Source organism: Diceros bicornis, chromosome 28, assembly GCF_020826845.1.
Source record: "Diceros bicornis minor isolate mBicDic1 chromosome 28, mDicBic1.mat.cur, whole genome shotgun sequence".
Classification (NCBI taxonomy): Eukaryota; Metazoa; Chordata; class Mammalia; order Perissodactyla; family Rhinocerotidae; genus Diceros; species Diceros bicornis.
In genome coordinates, this window is record NC_080767.1 from 44,209,344 (window position 1) to 44,223,999 (window position 14,656).

General features: G+C 43.2%; 1 protein-coding gene across 10 annotated transcripts in view; it reads left to right on the plus strand.

Moving 5' to 3' along the window:
- The window catches only part of EHMT1 (euchromatic histone lysine methyltransferase 1), a 194,319-nt gene that overhangs the window by 95,712 nt on the left and 83,951 nt on the right, over positions 1-14,656 (plus strand). For all 10 annotated transcript variants that reach the window (XM_058524654.1, XM_058524658.1, XM_058524653.1 and 7 more), the window contains one exon: positions 8,891-9,447. In XM_058524654.1, coding sequence (XP_058380637.1) covers positions 8,891-9,447 — 557 coding nt within the window. The remainder of the gene's footprint in view (positions 1-8,890; positions 9,448-14,656) is intronic.

The following is a 14,656-nucleotide window of genomic DNA, read 5'->3' on the forward strand; positions in this document are numbered from 1 at the left end:
CTCCTTTGCTTGAAGTGTTCTCTGGGCTCACACACCCTCCTACCTCCCTGTCTCCCTTTGTGGGGACTTTCTAATAGAAGTTGTGGATAAACGATGCCAGGTGCTGTTTTCCTCCCTCACACGCTGCCCTGAGCCAAGGCCTTGACTCCTCCTTTTGAGGAACCGCCAGACTAATGTCCACAGCAGCTGCAGCCTCGTATGTTCTCACTAGCAGTGTAGGAGGGCTCCAATTTCCCCACCTCCTGCCAACACTTGTTAGTACCTGTCTTTTTGATTATAGCCCTCCTGCTGGGTGCAGAGTGGACTATGGTTTTGATTTGCGTTTCCCTGATGGCTAATGATGTTGAGCATCTTTTCATGTGCTCATTAGCTATTTGTATATCTTCTTTGAAGAACTATCAATTGAGATCCTTTGCCTATTTCTTAAATTGGTTATTGATTTTTATTGTTGAATTATCAGAGTTCTTTGTGTATTATAGATATAAGTTCCTTACCACATATGTGATTTGCAAATATTTTCTCCCATTCTGTGGCTTGTCTTTTCCCTTTTTATTTATTTATTTATTTATTTTTCCCCCAAAGCCCCAGTAGATAGTTGTATGTCATAGTTGCACAGCCTTCTAGTTGCTGTATGTGGGATGCGGCCTCAGCATGGCCAGAGAAGTGGTGCGTTGGTGCGCGCCCGGGATCTGAACCCGGGCCGCCAGCAGCGGAGCGTGCGCGCTTAACCGCTAAGCCACGGGGCCAGCCCCTCTTTTCCCTTTCTTGATGGTGTCCTCTGAAGCACAAGTTTTTAATTTTGATGAAGTCCAGTTCATCTGTTTTTTTTTTGGTTGCTTGTGCTTTTGATATAACATCTAAGAAATTGTTGCTTAATAGAAGGTCACAAAGATTTATGCCTATATTTTCTTCTTAGAGTTTATAGTTTTATCTTTTATAGTTAGGTCTTTGGTCTATTTTGAGTGAATTTTTGTATATGGAGTAAGGTAGGGATCCACCAGGACCATTTGTTGAAAAGACCATTCTTTGTGCATTGAATTGTCCTTGCACTCTTGTTGAAAATCATTTGTCTGAATGTGAGGGTTTGTTTTTGGACTCTCACTTCTGTTCCATAGATCAAGTGTCTTTCCTTATGCTGGTACCCACACACTCTCGATTACTGTTGCTTTGTAGTAAGTTTTGAAATGGGGATATATTAGGCCTCCAACTTTATTTTTCTTTTTCAAGATTGTTTTGCCTATTCTGGGTCCCTTGACTTTTGTATGAATTTTAGGATCAGCTTGTCAATTTCTGCAACTAAACCAGCTGGAATTTTGATGTGGACTGTCTTGAATCTGGAGATCAATTTGGGTAGTATTACCATCTCAGCAATGCAGTGTCTTTCAATCCATGAACGCGAGTATCTGTTTATGCAGGTCTTCTTTAATTTCTCTTAGTTACTTTTTTTAATTAAATATATTCTTAAATATTTATATTTTTGATGCTATTTCAAATGGAATTATTTGTTAAATTCTTTTTCATTTTGCTTGTTGATACTGTATAGAAATACCATGTGTTTTGTTTATTGATCTCATATCTTGCAACCTTGCTAAACTCATTTATTATTTCTAATAGTTTTTTTGACTTAGGAATTTCTATATACAGTTACGCGTTGCTTGATGGTAGGGATATATTCTGACTACTGCTTTGTTAGGTGAGTCTGTCACTGGACAGCATAGAATGCACTTACGCCAACCTTGATGGTACAGCCTACTGCACACCTGGGCTCTGTGGGAGTGATCTTACGGGACCACTTCACACGCGTGGTCTGTTGTTGACCAAAACGTCATCACGCAGCGCATGATGTGTAAGGTCATGTCGTCTACAAACGTATAACATCCCTTTTTCTGAAATCAACTTAGTTTAATATGTATGTAGTCAACCCAGCTTTCTTCTGCTTAGGGTCTGCATGATACATGTTTTCCCGTACTTTTATATTTAACGTGTCTGTGTTTTAAGACATATTTACGGTGGTTTCGTATAGACACCATATCACTGGGTCTTACTTTTTTATCCAGTCTGACAGTCTTTGGCTTTTTATTGGAGTGTTCAGACCATCAATTTGTTTTGGTTTAATTGAACCATATTGTCATTTTTTTCTGTTTTTCCATTTTTTTCTTTGTTCTTTTTTCTTTCTGTTATTGTATTCTTTTGGACTGAATATTTTTGTGATTCTGTATCATCTCCACTGTTGGCATATTAGCTATATCCTTTTCTTTTTTTTCAGTGTTTGCTTTTGGGCTCACAATATTTATCTTTAATCAGAGTTTGCTTTTAAATATTACTATGCCACTCTGTGTACATGTGTTCCTTTAAAAATAGTGAATTCCATTTCCCCCTCTTGTCCTTTATGCTCTTGTTACAGATTTTACTTCTACAGATGTTACAAGCCACAAAATACATTGTTACTATGTTTGCTTTAAGCATTCAATTTTCTTTTAACAAAAAAATTTTTTTTTCTTCTTCTTTCGTGAGCAAGATCAGCCCTGAGCTAACATCCATGCCAATCCTCCTCTTTTTGCTGAGGAAGACTGGCCCTGGGCTAACATACGTGCCCAGTATCTTCCTCCACTTTATATGGGACCCTGCCACAGCATGGCCTGACAAGCGGTGCATCACTGCGCGCCCGGGATCTGAACCCAGGCCGCCAGCAGTGGAGCGAGCACACTTAACCGCTATGCCACAGGGCAGGCCGCAACAAAAATTTTTAAGTGAGAAAATTTTTGAATATTTTCTTACCTGTTTATCATTTCTGATACTTCTTAATTCCTTTTTGTAGATGAATTTCCATGTGAAATCACTTCCCTACCACCTGGAGAACTGTATTTAACATTATTTGATGTGTTTTTCTTTTGTGACTAATTTTGTCAGCCTTTGTTTGTTTGAAAAATGCTATGTTTGAAGGATGTTGTGTTGGCTGCAGAATCTAGGAGAATGTTTTTTTCCTCTAGCAGTTTAAAGATGTTGCTCCATTGTTTTCTGGCGTGCTTAGAGTTTAACCAGAAATCTGAAGTCACTCTTGTTTTTTTTCTCTGTTGTCTACTTCTCTGTGTGTAATGTGTCTTTTCTTCTCTGACTGCTTTAAGATTTTTTCTTTATCACTGATTTTCAGCCATTTGATTATGTTGTGCTTTGGGCTGGTTTGTTTGTGCTTATCTTGCTTGGAGTTCCTTAAGCTTCTTTGTTCATGGGTTTTTATCGTTTTCATCAAATTTGGAAAATATTTGGCAAAAAATGTTTTTCAGCCATTACTTCTTCAAGTCTAGATTTTTTACTTCCTCCCATTGTGGGCCCTCCAAGTATGAGAAAGTTAGATTGCTTCAGATGGTCCCACGGCTCACTTAGGCTGGGTTCACTTACCCTTCTGCCTTTCTTCTCTTTTAGCTTTACTTTGTATAGATTCTAATGATATGTCTTCAGGTTCTGTGATTATTTCTGCTGCTGTGTCTGATTGCTGTTAGTGTCACCTCATGAGAGTTTCATTGCAGATATTCTATTTTTCATCTTTAGAAGTTCCATTTGGATAGATGGGTGTGGTATGGGTATCTTTATCTATATCTCGTACTTCTCTCATGTTTCTGTTTTCCTTTAAGTACTTTACAGTGCTATAATACCTCTTTTAACATTCATATCTGCTGGGTCCATCATCTCTGTCATTTCTGGGTGTTTCGTTGACTGATTTTTCTCTTCATTATGGATTCTTCTGCTTTCTTGTGTATCGTAATTTTTGGTTAGATATTTTGAATAGTATTGTTGGTGGGTTAAATATGATGTTGGATTTGGTTATCTTTTTTTTAAAAAGGTAGATTGTTGGGCTTTTCCAAGCTACTTGATTAATTAACTTGCAGACGAGTTTGGCCTCTTCTCAGCCTGTTTGTAGGCATTTTTAGCACTGAAATAGTGAGTGTAACCTTCGATCAGTGGTTGGGTTGTTATATGACAGATTTTACTTAGGTAGCGGATATAGTTCAGCCCTACTATTAAAGTTTGGCCATTTGGAGTCTCTACTGAGTGCCCATTGCTGAGAATTCTTCTTTTCACCTGGTCAGACTTCTATTGCTCGATTCACATGTAAGACTCAGTATTGAGTCTTCTGACTTGTGAAGAGGCTGTATCTCTCCATTTATTTAATTTTTCTTAGCCACACTTGTATTTTTCAGTGTACAGGTCTTACACCTCTGATTATTTCATATTTTCTTATGCTATTGTAAATGCATTTAAAATTTTTCTTTTCAGTTTTTCATTGCTAGTGTATAGATTTGCAGTTTATCTTTTGTAATTGAACTTTATTTTGAGATTGTAGGTTCACATGCAGTTATAAGAACTAATACAGAGAGATCCCTGGTACTCTACCCAGTTTCCACCAATGGTAACATCTTGCAAAACTGTAGCACAATATCATGCCCAGGATGTTGACAGGGATGCAATCTACCATCTTTTTCGGATCTCCCCAGTTTTCCCTGTACTCGTGTGTGCGTTTATCTCTGCATTTTTATCACATGTCTAGGTTCACGTGTCCCCATCACAGTCAAGATACAGAGCACTTCCATCACGCAAGGACCCCCCCGTTGCCCTTTCCTAACCACCACCTCCCGTTCCTTCCCCCGCCCCCCAACCCCTGCATTTAATCCCTGGCAGTCACTGATCTGTTCTCTATTTCTGTAGTTTTGTCATTTCAAAAATGTTACATAAGTGGTGTCATACTGTATGCTACCTTTTTTCCACTTGGCATAATTCCCTGGGGATTCATCAGGTTGCTTAAGTCAGCCATTTGTTCCTGTTTCTTCCTGAGCGGTCTTCTGTGGTGTGGATGTGCCGCCATTTGTTTAACTGTTCACTCGTAGGGGGGCATCTGGGTTGTTTCCAGTTCTTGTCTGTTAGAGTAAAGCTGCTGTTAACATTCGTGTTCATTTTTTGGGGGGCATAACTTTTCATTTCTCTGGGATAAATGCCCACAAGTGCATTTGCTGTCATATGGTAAGTGTATGTTTAGTTTTATAAGAAACTGCCAAAACAGTCTTCCAAAACAGCTGTGCCCTGTAACATTCCCAACAGCAGTGTATGGCGGGTTCCCTTTCTCCACATCCTGTCAGTGTCCATCTTTTTAATTGGAGCCGTCTCAGTGGGCGTGAAGTGGCGTCGCCTTGTGGGTTAAATTTGCTGCTGGTTAGTGCTGAGAAGTTTATAATTTTGATGAAGTCCAATTTAGCAATTTTTCTTTTAGAGATTGTGCTTTTGGTGTCAAGGATAACGGTCTTTGTCTAGCCGTAGATCTTGAAGATTTTTTTGTATTTTTTCCTAAGAGTTTCGTAGTTTTACATTTTACATATATATTTCCTTTCCATTTTGAGTTAATTTTTATATAAGATGTGAGGTTTGGACCAGTCACTAGTTCTAGCAGTTTATTTAGTGGTTACTTGGATTTTCTGCATACAGGAGCATGTCAATTATGAATAGATTGTGCTGCTTCTTTCTGACCTGAATGCCCTTTGTTACTTTTTGTTGCTTGATTGATTGCACTGGCCAGAACTTTCAGAGTAATGTTGAATACTAGTAGTGACAGCAGACAGCTGTAGTTCTGCTGTCTAAGAAGAAAACTGTGGTCTCCTTTTTACCTCATACTCGCACAACACCCCGACACCAGATGTGTGAGGCAGGTCTCCAGTTCTCTGCAGACATCAGCTTGGGTGTCCTCCGATTCAATTTGATTCTGACGCTATCTCCCTGGAGTTAAGGGCTCAGTCCACGAGACTGCCCCCACTTCAGACACCAGTCACAAGTAGAGGGTCCCCAGGGCACCCAAACTTCTGACCAACTGGCGATAAATTGGAGGTTCCCATTACCCCCTCCTCAGGTTTGGTAATTTCCTAGAACACACAGAACTCAGGAAGACACTTTACTTACTGTTACTGGTTTGTTATAAAGGATACAACTCAGGAACAGCCAAATGGAAGCGATGCATAGGGCAAGGTAGGAAGGAGCGTGGGCTTCCGTGCCCTCTCTGGGCGTGTCACCCTCCCCATGTGGACATGTTCACCACCTGGGAAGCTCTCTGAACCCCCTGTAGTTTAGGGGTTTTACGAGGCTTCATCATGTAGGCTTGATAGATAATTAACTCCATTTCTAGCTCCTCTCCCCTCTCTGGAGGATAGAGGCATAGGGCTGAAAGTTCCAAGCTTCTGACCATGGCTCTGTCTTTCTGGTGACCAGCCCCCATCCAGCAGCCCACCCAGAGTCACCTCATTAGAACAAAGGGCACTCCTACCACCCGGGATATTCCAAGAGATTTAGGGAGCTCTGTGTCAGGAACCAGGGGCAGGGACCAAATATCTGTCTTGTTATGTCACACTACCTAATCAAATTTATCTTTTTCTTGTTATTGTTATCACTTATGCTTTTGATGTGTAACAAAATTTTTCCCTGTTTATAGGCCACAAATCTATTTTCCTGCATTTTGCCTTGTTAACTTTGAGGTTTTCAGACCATCTAGGACAGTATTTCTCAAACTTAGGTGTGCAGATGACTCACCAGAGATTTTGGTGAGGCCCAGATGTGTGGACTTCACCTTCGGAGATTCAGATCAGCAAGTCTGGGCTGAGGCCCAGAAACTTGCCTCTCTAGTCAGCTCTCGGGCTCCAGCCCACTTGTGCTGCTGTCCTTGGACCTGCTGTGAGTAGCCAGTGTCTAAGTGCGCCTCCGTGGCCGGTGTTGGGGAGAGGCCTGCCAGCTCTCTCTGTCGTGGGGAGCCTGTGTGCCCTGCACCTTCACTGTTCTTTTTCACGACTGACTTTGCTACTTGTAAAAATTTATTTTTCCCATACATCTTAGAATAAGGTTATGGAGTTCCTCAGTACACTGATTGGAATTTCCACTGGGACATCATTGAATTTATAGATTTAATTTGAGGCAACTTGACAGCTTTGTATTTTTGTCATCCCATTCAAGATCATGAAATGCTTTTATTTAAAATTTTTTTTCTCTACAGAGGCCTTGAGTAGTCTTGGTTGAAATTTTATGTCCTTTACAGTTTTTCCTGCTTTTGTGAATAGTATCTTATTTTTCTCTTGTATATTTTCTAGTTAATGCCAGGGTAGAAAAATGCCCCTGACTTTTGTAACTTGATTTCGAGTTCAGCTGTCTTGCTGCACTCTTGTGTTTTAATCGCTAGTTGATTCTGTTTTTAAAAGTAAATGATCATATTGGGTGCAGAGGAGAAGGTTCATCTCTTTGTTCCCATCCTTGCACCCTCATTCCTTTGTCTTCCCTTTAGTGTCACCCAGTTCTCCCATTCCTGTGCTAAACACTTGTGGCATTAATTGACGTCCTTGTGGTATTTCTGATCTCACATGGAAATCACGTAGTATGTCTGAATCAGTGTGTGTTTGTTGCAGATTGTGATATAGTAGCCTCTCCAAGTTAAGTCAGTTTCTGCCTATTCTGTTTTGCTCAGGGTTTTTAAAAATATTAAAATGTTTATTTTAATAGTTTATTCATTATTTATTTTATTATTTTATTTATTTATTATTTATTATTTTATTTATTATTATTAATATTTATTATTATTATTTATTTATTATTATTATGTTCACTCATTCATAAAGTGTTTATTGCACTCATATTATGTGCCAGGCCCTGTTTCTGTGTCAGGGGACAGTAGTGCACAGACAGACAAGACCCTGCCCTCGCAGACTGTGCGTTCGAGGGGCAGCGGGACAGACAGGCCCTACTGTCGCCCATGAGGTCTGTTGTGGGTTAGGTGATAACACTGTGAAGGCAGAGTGAATCAAGGAGCCGGGAGTGGTGGAGACTTGAGCTTGATCAAAGTTCTTTCTGCCCCAGGATGCAGTCGTGGGTGTCAGTCAGCTTCTGGTATTTGTGGATCTTCTGATGTAAAATGCAGTTGGATGACTGGTCTGTCAGAGTTGTTATGGGAGACTGAGCTTTTATGGAGAACAGGCTTGTGGGCCAGGGGTTTGTGACGAGGCTTCTGGCTGATATACTGAAAATATGACCCTCTTTCTGGGTTTATTACCCATTTTCTTTAAGTTTGTTCTTGTGAAGCTACTTCTGAAGCCTTGTTTTCAGTCTCGACATCACACTCAGTTTTATTTTACAGTGGTGAATTTGTTCCTGGTGGGTATGTAAATCTACATAGTGTGTCTTGAAATCTTGCTATCTTTTAAAAATTAACTTACTTACCAAGAGGGAAGCGTTTGTTTTGTGCCTTGGTTCTTCAACTTTGGGTCTCTTGAGGCAGGTCTGTGAGCCCTCGCCTGCACCTCATGTGTGGGATGGGCTGACAGCCTGTGACATGCTTGAGCTCAGGGCAGACTCCCCTTTTTAGGATTTGGTCTTCCCCAAACTTAACCAACTAACTTTCAAAGTTAATGTCTGGGTCATCATTTTTTTTTTTTTTTTTTTTTTTTTTTTTGTGAGGAGATCAGCCCTGAGCTAACATCCGCCAATCCTCCTCTTTTTTTTTTTTTTTTTTTTTGCTGAGGAAGACGGCCCTGGGCTAACATCGGTGCCCATCTTCCTCCACTTTATATGGGACGCCGCCACAGCATGGCTTACCAAGCAGTGCGTCGGTGCGCGCCCGGGATCCGAACCAGCGAACCCCGGGCCGCCGCAGCGGAGCGCGCGCACTTAACCGCTTGCGCCACCGGGCCGGCCCCCTGGGTCATCATTTTATATTCAATTTGTTTGAACTTAAATGCTTGTTTGTACAGGAGATAAAATGATTTTTTCTTACGCAGTTTAATGTAAACCAGTCAAAGAAATTGTAACTGTTGTGTTGGTGGTGTCATGGCAGGGCTGGCAGCAGCACTGACGGCTTCTCCTCTGTTTTCAGAGACATCTATGGCTGCTGATGAAGGCTCAGCAGAGAAGCAGGGAGGAGAGGCCCACACGGCCACAGACGGTGAAACCAATGGGTCTTGTGAGAAGAGCGATACCAGCAGTCACCTAAATGCAGTAAAGCACACTCAGGAAAATACAAAAGTCAGCCCACAGGAAGGTACCAATAAACTAACCCGAATAGCAGAAAATGGGATTTCAGAAAGAGACACTGAAGTGGGGAAGCAAAACCATGTCAGAGCTGATGACTTCACACAGACTTCTGTCATTGGGAGCAACGGATACTTCTTTAATAAGCCGTCCCTGCAGGAGCAGCCCTTGCGGATTACCAGCACTTTGGCTTCTTCACTTCCTGGTCATGCTGCAAAAACCCTTCCTGGAGGGGCTGGCAAAGGGAGGACTCCCAGTGCTTTTCCTCAGATGCCAGCCGCAGTGCCAGCCAACCTTGGGGAGGGGAGCAAAGACACAGAGGACAAGAAGCCTGTGGCCCCTGGCACTGACATCAAGGTTCACAGGGCGCGGAAGACCATGCCGAAGTCCATCCTGGGCCTGGTAATGCTTCCCCGGCAGAATTCGATTGCCTTAGTGTCTGTCTTGCTGTTTCTTTTCTGTCTGTCTTTTTTGTGCATTAAGGAGAAAGGCCAGTAAATGGCAGTGGTCATTCAACAGTGGTCACCTGTGGGCCTGTGAAGGGTTAGGAGATGCTGCTAATAGTTCCTTTGTGAGTGACGCAGCAGATGACCCCTCTCAGCCTGCTTTCTGGGCTTTGCCTTCTTATAGGTGCCCATTGCCCAAGTAGAGACGCGTTAGATACTTGCACAGAGACCATTCCTCTTCTGCTTTGGGCCTGGGGCTTTCACCCCAGCTTGGGAAGCTCAACACCCACCCCATCTCATTGGGAAATGAGTAGACATGAAGTTGGTTAGGTCCACAGTGCGACAGAAGGGAGGGGACAAAGGACCACATTGGAGACACACCCATGTCTCCATGCTCACACCAAGGCCCTAGGCTCACGGTTTTGCACTGAGAGCAGGCAGCGCCTCCCTAATTTACTGCCGAGTGAGTTGGCCTGTGCCACCACCATGGATCCTGTGCCTGTGCATGATGCGCTTTCTCAGAATGTCGGCAGTGTTGTGTTTTGCTCTCCCAGTTCTGTGTAGATTTGGCCAGGGATGAATTCTAGGGGTGCGGTCATATTCCCTTGGGGTTTCTTGGAGCTGGTGTTGCAGGTGAGCATTCTTTATTGTATTTTATTTTATTTTTTATTTATTATTATTATTATTTTTTTTTGTGAGGAAGATCAGCCCTGAGCTAACATCCGTGCTAATCCTCCTCTTTTTGCTGAGGAAGACCGGCTCTGAGCTAACATCTATTGCCAATCCTCCTCCTTTTTTTTTTCCCCCCCAAAGCCCCAGTAGATAGTTGTATGTCATAGTTGCACATCCTTCTAGTTGCTGTATGTGGGACGCGACCGCAGCATGGCCGGAGAAGCGGTGCGTCGGTGCGCGCCTGGGATCCAAACCCAGGCCGCCAGTAGTGGAGTGCGCGCACTTAACCGCTAAGCCATGGGGCCGGCCCCTGGGTGAGCATTCTAAAGCTGGTCTGATTGTCCTTCACTAGGAGGTCATGTGAGGCTTCCTCTTTGCCACCCTCCAGGGCTGCTCGCTCAGACCCTCCCCATGGCCTGTCGGTGTGAGATGGCGTCTTCCCTCAGCTCTAGCAACATGCTTTGTACAGCTTTTCTTTCCATGGACGTGGATCTTCTGTCTCCTTGGACAGCTCCTCACCCGTTTTCCAGCTTTTGCAGTAGTTCTTTAGCACTTGACATTCTTGCTGTTCACTCCACATATTGATGTTTTTAATTTTGACAGTTATTTTTTTCATACCCGGTATCTCTGATTAGTTCTTTTAATTAAAATCTGTGTTCCTAGTTATATTCCATCTCACCCCTCAAAAGACATTGGTTGTAATTCTTTTATAGTCTCTGCTATAAAAGAGACTTTTCCACAGGTGGGCGTTCTTTGTGGACTTGGTACCTCTTGTTTGTGCTGATTTTCTGCTGAGGAGTGTGCTCATCTTTACTTCTGTGATTTTGCCTTGCCTGACTGTGAGCTCGCTGTGTTTTCTGTAGCCTCACCCCTAGCCCAGCCCGCTGGCCCTGACTTGGCCTCCACCTTTTACAGTACTCTCTGTGCATGCCAAAACTTTAAAACTTTAAAAGAATCATTGTGGATTCATGGGAAGCTGCAAAATAGTACAGAGAGACATTATGTGCTCTTCACCCAGCTTCCCCTAGAGTAATATTTTGCGTAACCAGAGCTCAGTGTAGATTTATATGACCTCCCAGCAACTGTGAGACTCCCAGTTTCCCCTCAGAGTCACCCCGCCCATCCCTGACCCCACCCTCCATCTCTGTGGTCTGTTAGTTCAAGCTTCTATAAGATGGGATTGTAGAGGAGGGGACCCTTGAGAGTGGCTTGTTTCACTCAGCACAGTTCCTTCCCTGAGACCAGCCATGTCGTAGCCATGGTTTCTTCCTCTGTGTGCTGAGGAGATTCCGTGGTGTGCACGTACCAGAGTCTAACCGCTCACCGCTTGAAGCACGTTGGGGGGGTTTCCAGTTTTTGGCTGTTACATTAAAGCTGCTCTGGACATGTATGTACACGCTTTTCTTTGGGCATAAGTTTTCGTTTCTCTCTGTTAAATATCCAGGAGTATAATTGCAGGGTCATAGGGTAATTGGATATTTAGTTTTATAAGTAACTGCCAAACTATATTCCAGACAGGCCACAGCCTTTTTATGTTCCCTCCAGCAAGGTGTGAGCAATACAGTTTCTCACATTCTTGCCAGCATTTGGTATTGCTACTGTTTTTTATTCTAGCTGTGATATCTCATCATGGTTTTAATTGAACTTCCCTAATGACTGATGTTGTTGACATCTTTTTTTGTGCTTATTTGCCATCTGTATGTCCTTTTTTTTTGGTGAGGAAGATCAGCCCTGAGGTAACATCTGCCAATCCTCCTCTTTTTGCTGAGTAAGACTGGCCGTGAGCTAACATCGATGCCCATCTTCCTCCACTTTACATGGGATGCCACCACAGCATGGCTTGCCAAGCAGTGCGTCGGTGCACGCCCGGGATCCGAACCGGCGAACCCGCGCACTTAACGGCTTGTGCCACTGGGCCGGCCCCTGTATGTCCTTTTTGATGAAGTCTCTTTCATACCTTTTGCCTGTTTTACTGCAGTCATGCATGGCTTAAAGACTGGAACATGTTCTGAAAAATGTTTTGATAGGGGATTTTGTTGTCATGCGAACAATACAGAGTGAACTTAGACAAACCTAGATGGTACAGCCTACTGCACCCCTGGGCTCTATGGCACTAATCTCACGGGACCACTGGCATATGTGTGGTCCATCATTGACTGAAACGTCGTTATGCGGCGCATGACTGGACGTGTTTTGTGAGCTTTGGGAGTCCTGGATATATGAACCCTTTGGCAGGTATTGGTTTGCACATATTTCCTCCCAGTCTGTAGCTTGTTTTCATTCTTTCTAAAGGGTCTTTCACAGAGCAAAAGTTCTTCATTTTGATGAAGTCTAGTTTATCAAAAATTTTTTTCTTTTATGGCTTGTGCTTTTGGTGTCATGTCTAAGAACTCCTCACCTAGGCCTAGATCTCGAGATTTTCTCTACTTTTTAAAAAAGTTTCTTAGTTTTATATGAACTTTCACCATATGATTTTGAGTTAACTTTTTATTAGATGTCAGGTTTATGGTGAAATTCATATTTTGTCCCACTATTATTGATTTTAAAATGCACGTCAGAAATTTTACATTATTTATTGATCTCCTTTAAATTACACTTTTAGTTCATTACTACTCTTTCCAGGATTTTATTCTCATGTATTTTTATTCTTAAGGATCTTTTATTGTCACCCTGTCATATTCCTCTGGGGGACAAAAAGCAATTTGAAATTTAATTTTAAGAAATTTCTCTATGAGACTTATCTAAGTGTTAGCTTTGTTCTGGATTGAGTTATTAGGAGTGGTATGCAATCAATTGCAACACATACTATTTTGTTGGAAATTACTGAACATTCTCAGGCTGATCAGTTGTAGGGAAGGGTTTTGAGGCTTCAGAAACTCATTTCCTGAAGACTGTCTTGCCTGCTGCACACCCTGGAAACGTCATCTGCTCCCAGGGGTCCTTGTGGGAGGAAGGAGGAAACAGTGATGCCGAGAGGAAAGACAGAACCAGGACGGGCGGGGTCCCCGAAGTCCCCCTTTGGTATGGTGCCCACCTTGCTCCCAGGAGCCGCTTGGCACCTGCAGCTCCAGACCCACCTGACCTGCCCTCCGGTTTCTCTGCCCCCCAAACACAGTTTAGTCTTGTTTGGTTTTCTTAGGAAACCGTGTTTTGTTGAAAATGATCTTTTAAAACCAGTCATTCCAATGATAAAATGAGTGTTGTAGGCTTATGATAATAGCCTGTTTTCCTTGTAAGAGTTCAGAATGCAGGTTTCTTCATGGCAGCATGGTCTAATGTCCCTGGCAGTGCAGAGGCAATTTGCTCCCCCGTACCCAGTGTTGGTCCCACAAAAAGCACCAGCACAGGGTTATACTCATCCACTGTTTGGGCAAAGAAGATGGAAGCTTCTGGAAGGGAACCTTTTTTTTTTCTGCATTGAAATGCTTGTTACTGTGGCCTCTGTTGAGACCTCTTTCCCTAATTGCACTGTACACACTCCAGGAGGCATCAGCACAGTGGCCCCTTAGCTTACCCCTTTTGCATCTGTGTCACCACATTCTCCCCATTTCCTTCCATACATACCCACCGATATTCTGTAGGTTCTGGGAAAAAGCTGAGGCCCTGTTCTCAGTCCGGTTAGGAGAGGTAGTTCTTAGTGCAGTAATTGTGCAAACTGTTCCGTTGCAACTGGAATTAAGTGCTGGAAGGAGAGGTAGGCTAGGCTGTGAGAACTCACACTGAGTGGACTCACTGAGTGGGCCTGGCTTGTGTGTCAGGGAGGGGCCACTGGGCAGAGGCCTAATAGTAGCCAGGGTGAGGAGGGGAGAGCCGGCACGCTGGGGGCAGAGAGGGCCAGCCAGGGCCAGACCTCGGTCACGGGGAGTGGTGTGGACACCCCTCTCTGCCGCCTGTGACGCAGCAGTGATACAGGTGTGACGTAGGTCCTCTCTCCGGGTGGGGGAGTGGCCAGGGTTCCAGCACAGCAGTGGGTGCCCCACTGTGAAGTCGAAGGCCAGCTTCTCTGCCTCTGTGGAAAGCAGATCTTGTCTCCTTCGTCTTTCTGCTTTGTGAGATAATAGAGCCCTAACAAAATCTAGAATCTTCACCAAAGGTCAGCGGTTCTTAGTTATTATTATTATTTTTTTTAGATTTTCAAATATAACATCTTAAAGGATTGGTTTTGTACCAAGTGAGAATTAGCCTCATGTAGCTGTTTCCTCCTCAGGTTTTATTTCTGCCTCTTATTTATGTGTACTTTAAAATCATATTTTGCGTTTGTCCACAAGCACTGGTCGAGGTTGGTAGCCACTGTGGGTTGCACAGTCTGCTTGGTGGTTTGTAGGAGACATAAAGGAGCAATGTCTGATTCCTGGGTTCAAACAGTGACTTCGTTAGAGACAAACCTGGCATATTTGACAAAGACTAAAGAGTTTTACAGAGCTAATGAGTTACAGTTAAACAGTGCTGTTTGTGTGGAGTGTGGGTTAATTGCACAGGTGTGGCGGGGAGCA